The sequence below is a fragment of the Triticum aestivum genome, chromosome 5D (genome assembly GCF_018294505.1).
Source record: "Triticum aestivum cultivar Chinese Spring chromosome 5D, IWGSC CS RefSeq v2.1, whole genome shotgun sequence".
NCBI classification, from domain to species: Eukaryota; Viridiplantae; Streptophyta; class Magnoliopsida; order Poales; family Poaceae; genus Triticum; species Triticum aestivum.
Window position 1 is genome coordinate 485700315 of NC_057808.1, and position 4553 is coordinate 485704867.

At 48.5% G+C, this 4553-nt stretch overlaps 1 protein-coding gene across 1 annotated transcript; it reads left to right on the plus strand.

Annotated features, from left to right (window-relative positions):
- The first annotated feature begins 2131 nt into the window (after nt 1–2131).
- LOC123125637 (blue copper protein 1a-like) lies at nt 2132–2765 on the plus strand. Its single transcript, XM_044546105.1, has 2 exons — nt 2132–2309; nt 2425–2765. Exons 1-2 carry the CDS (start codon nt 2132–2134, stop codon nt 2763–2765), a joined length of 519 nt encoding a protein of 172 aa, XP_044402040.1.
- Nucleotides 2766–4553: the final 1788 nt, after the last annotated feature.

Genomic DNA, 4553 nt, shown 5'->3' on the forward strand with positions numbered 1-4553 from the left:
CTCTTATCTAGCACTCAATCAAACACAAAGTATATATACTTTTTTCCGCAAAAAGAAACACATACTATGTTTTAGGGAGAGGAAAAGAAATTTTTCTTATTCATGCATGATGACGTGGGTGCATTCAGGGAAAGAGATATATCCCGTGACTACTGAACGATTGGGAGGCTGGCTTCATTATAGGGAGATCCGGATTTATTGGGTTACTAAAAATAAATAAACAATATTTATTAGTTTGCCGAAGATTGATCAAATGACTATTTTGATTTTGCTTGTCAAATGGAAACCGTGCTCAGTGAGGGTAACTAAAAATAATAAATAATATTTATTAGGTTGCCAAAGATTGATCAAATGACTACGCCGATCGGTGGAGGAGTGGGGGTTGTACGAGAGAGAGAAATTGACCAAGTGTGGGGACGCAAGATGGAAGAGGGAATCGTTACGTCTATTTTAGGTACTAGAGATACAGATCATATACATAGTAGTAACGATGCTATGTGCCGGCCCATGTGGTGCAATTTAAATTGTAGACTAATAAAATTGCAACACCCGACTAATGTCTTGTTGGTGGCGTGCTCTTTCTACCATGATCAACCATTAGGATGCTTAGTTTGTAGCTTTGGAACTATAAAGTCATTAGATCAAGCAGGTGATTGAATCCCGAGATCACCTTCTCTTTAGGTGTCAATTTGCTAAAATATGCTGGACTTATCTTTGCCACTCTTTGAACTTGAACATTACCCACTCAGCTCTGGAATGTATTGATGCTCTAAAGCATAGTTTGAGGCAGCCGTTTTTTTCAAGGAGTTAATCGTCCTTTGTTGCTCTAGTATTTGGATCACTGGGAATGCAGCAATCTTCAGACGTCCGAAGCCAAAGCTATCTAGGTCACAAGAGATTTCCAGTATGAAAATATGGGCCTTGTCCTTCATAGAGTTCAGCGAAAAAGTTATGTGCATTTTGAAGCCTGGGTTTCTAGATTTGCATAGTTCTCTCTAATCAACTAGCCAGGTTGATTTTGAGTAGTTAGTGCTTTTTTTCTTAGTATTTCCTATCCGTGTACAATACTTTTTTTGTGTGATGTACTTGTATAAAGGAAAAATATAAAACATGCAATACACCGCGTCTAATATGGAACTGACATTCCCTACAAGAGGACCCTGGTGTGAATGAACGTTCCCTCATAGGAGGCTCATTGGGCAAACGGTGTCATCAGAGTGCGTTCCCTCAAAAGATCACTCCCAGGGAACATTCTGTAGTTGCCATGCTATATATAGCAGAAGATTTGTCATGCTATAACAGAAAGATTTGTCATCCTAAGAAAAAAATTATCGTGCTATAATAGGGATTTGTCATACTGCAACAAAGAAAATTGACATGCATTTTCAGGGAATTGATATGCTGCGGCAGAGAGAATAACCAGGCTAAGAAAAGAAGGAAGTTGCCCACATGTCCAAGAATTGCCGTGCTGCAGCAGGATGAATTGTTATGCTACACGAAGAAGTTGACATACATGCTTTCAGTAATTGTCATGGTACATCGTAGGGGAGTGTCATGCTACACACGGGGTTGTTCGCTTGGGAAGTGTATAGGAGGAAACGTCATTCGCCCGGGAAGTCCATGAGAGTGAACCGTGCGTCCAGAAGGATTGTCACAGGCCGTTGCTTTGAGATTCGTGCAGGATCAAACGAACTAGAGAGGGCTCTCTAAAAAATGGGAAGTCAGCTCATTAGCATTTTCGTAGTATTTTGCAATACAACTACATGTCCAACACCTCATCAAAAGGTTTGCCAAAAAACTCATCAAAACGCTCACACCCTACTGTTGTTCTGCCCATTCGTCTGCTACGATGACACCAAAGCATACTAAATCCATCACATTTGGCGCCACACGGACGCATTCAACTCCCGTGCCATTGCCACCATTGGCCAGCTGCTGCCGCTACCTTCGGCCAGCGACAAGACACGTTCGAGAGGCAACGTTGATAACTACGTACACGTACGCTCCCGCAAAAACAAAAAGAAAACTACGTATACGTACGTAACATACTGATTACCGAACTCGGTCCCTCCCTACATATACAAGAAAAGGCAGAGCTAGAAGCAGAGTACACAAGTCAGCACACTCAGCGATGGCTTCCAAGCAGATGCTCATCGTCGCCATCGCCGCGGCCGCCCTCGCTGTCGCCTTCCTTCCGGGGCTCGTCGTCGCCTCGGAACACGTGGTCAGCGACGACAAGGGCTGGGCCCTCTATGTCGACTACACGGCCTGGGCTGAGACCAAGCAGTTCGTGGTCGGCGACACGCTAGGTAATCGCAACGACGAACCATTACGCCCGCGCGCACGCTCGATCGCTTCATTCTCTCTGCGACGAGAAAGCAATTAAATTGCTTGCAGATCTCGTGCTAACTATATCGATCGCAGTGTTCGAGTACGGTATCTCCAGCCACAATGTCGTGGAGGTGAGCGGGCCAGATTTCCTCATTTGCCACCAGACCGACAACGCCGTCGTCCGGACCTCCGGCGAGGACCGGGTCGCGCTCGACAAGGCCGGACGCCGGTGGTTCTTCTGCGGCATCGACAACAACTGCGAGAACGGCGTGAAGCTCAAGATCACCGTCCTCGAGACCGCCCCACCGGCTCCCCAACCCAAGGCCCCGTTGGCTGCTCCACCGCTGTCCAACCCCGCCGGCAAGCTGCAGGCCCGCTTCGGGGAGGCGGCGGCCATGGTCACCACGGCAGCTGCGGCCGTGCTCGTGCTCTAGGCTCCCACTCGGTCGACCATGTCTCCTCTGCATATGTGAGCCACCAAGATTTTTTTTGCTTAGTAAAAATGTTATTGTTTTTTCTTTTGTAATTAGTGAAGTCACAAGAAACAATGCATATGATATTGTCCAGTTGAAAAATGTTTTTTCTCTATATTTTTCTGAACATTTCCTTATTTCTGTTATATTGGCTCCCTTCTAGTGGGAGCGCCGGCCACACAGGAGCAGAAGGATGTCACTTTCAAGGTGGGGAGTATGGACCTGGGCGAGTTCTTCGTTAGTATGGAAGTGTCCGAGCGGGCCACCAACATTAAGTGGGAAATGGTCATCCTTTATGGCCGTGCCGACCGCCGTCGTTTAAATCTATTTCTGGAAGAACTCCATAGAAAAATCTCAAGCGCCGAGTTACCGGTGGTGGTGGGAAGGGATTTCAACCTCATATGTCACCTAGGGGACAAGAATAACAACCTCACCCCCGGATGCAACATTTCAATGATTGCATTGCTGACCTTGGCCTTCGTGAGATTGATCGCATCCGGGCTAGATTCACCTGGATGATTAAACAAGCTGACCTGACTTGATACGTTTTAGATCGAGTCTTCATGTCTCCGGATTGGAAGCTTCGCTGCCCCTCGCCTCTCGGCGGGGTATTACCAGGATTGGCTCAGACCACGCCCCGCTTCTTTTATCCTCCATGGATGAAGGGGCGCAACCGGCAAGGACCGTGCCACCGGCACGTCCTGCCTAGGCTCCATGGAGCTCCTCCCCGAGGCACCAGCCACCACCGAAGCCGGATCCGGGCGCGCCATCTTGGCCAACGCTGCCTAACAGAGCTTCCCTTCCGAGATCGGACTCGAAGGCCTCTTGCACTAGAACGACGCATGGCCAACCGCCAACACTACTTGTCGCGGATGCACATGGGCCGAAAGGTGCAATATTTTTTCGGTGGCCTTCCCAGAAGGAGTTGAAGCAAAGGCCATGAAGATCCATCGGGAACTCTTGTCTTTCCTACAAAGACGATGACGATGGCGGCAGCCGATGACCCGAAGGACCAGTCTCTTGCTAGCGCTTCAGCGCCGGCGATGACTCCAGAGGGCCTTACAGATGGCCCCGGCTTCCACCAGCCGCCCACCAGCGCCACCGTAGGGCCATCCGTAGCCGCATCCTACGGGATCTCTCCACCCGACGAGGAAGAGCGGCCAGAGCCTGGCGACCCAGAGAGCCCAGGCCGGAGACCACCGACCGATGCATGGGGAAAGCAGAGGACACCGACTACAAACTAGAAGATCCAGCTGACATCACGCGTATGCAAGGATCTGCACCGGGGAGCAAGGTGACGCCGCGGACGGAGTGGTTGGCGGAGGGGCGGTGGATGCCGTGGTCGGAGTGGCCGACGACAGAAAGCGCATGGGCCCGGGGCTTAGGTGTCTTGGGGTGTTGTCACATTACCAAACATGAATGGTTTAAATAATAGATCAATGAAAATCTACCTAGTCACAAAATCCAAACTTAAACTTAAAGCTTTTCTAGGAGCTGAGGGTTCTCCAACACTGACCCGTAAACCGGACACCGTATATGTCCGCGGATAGAGGAACCAGTCCGTGGACACTGATGCGGGAGTTGGCCATCCAAAGATAGCCGCATACATTTCAAAACTTATTTGTATAAAATGGACAAAATTCAATTAAACACGGCAAAATTCATTCAAGTTCGGTCAAAATTTACATACCGATATTTCGGTTGTTTTACTGAAAACTAAAAAAAAAACACATCTTGTACCGGCCGACT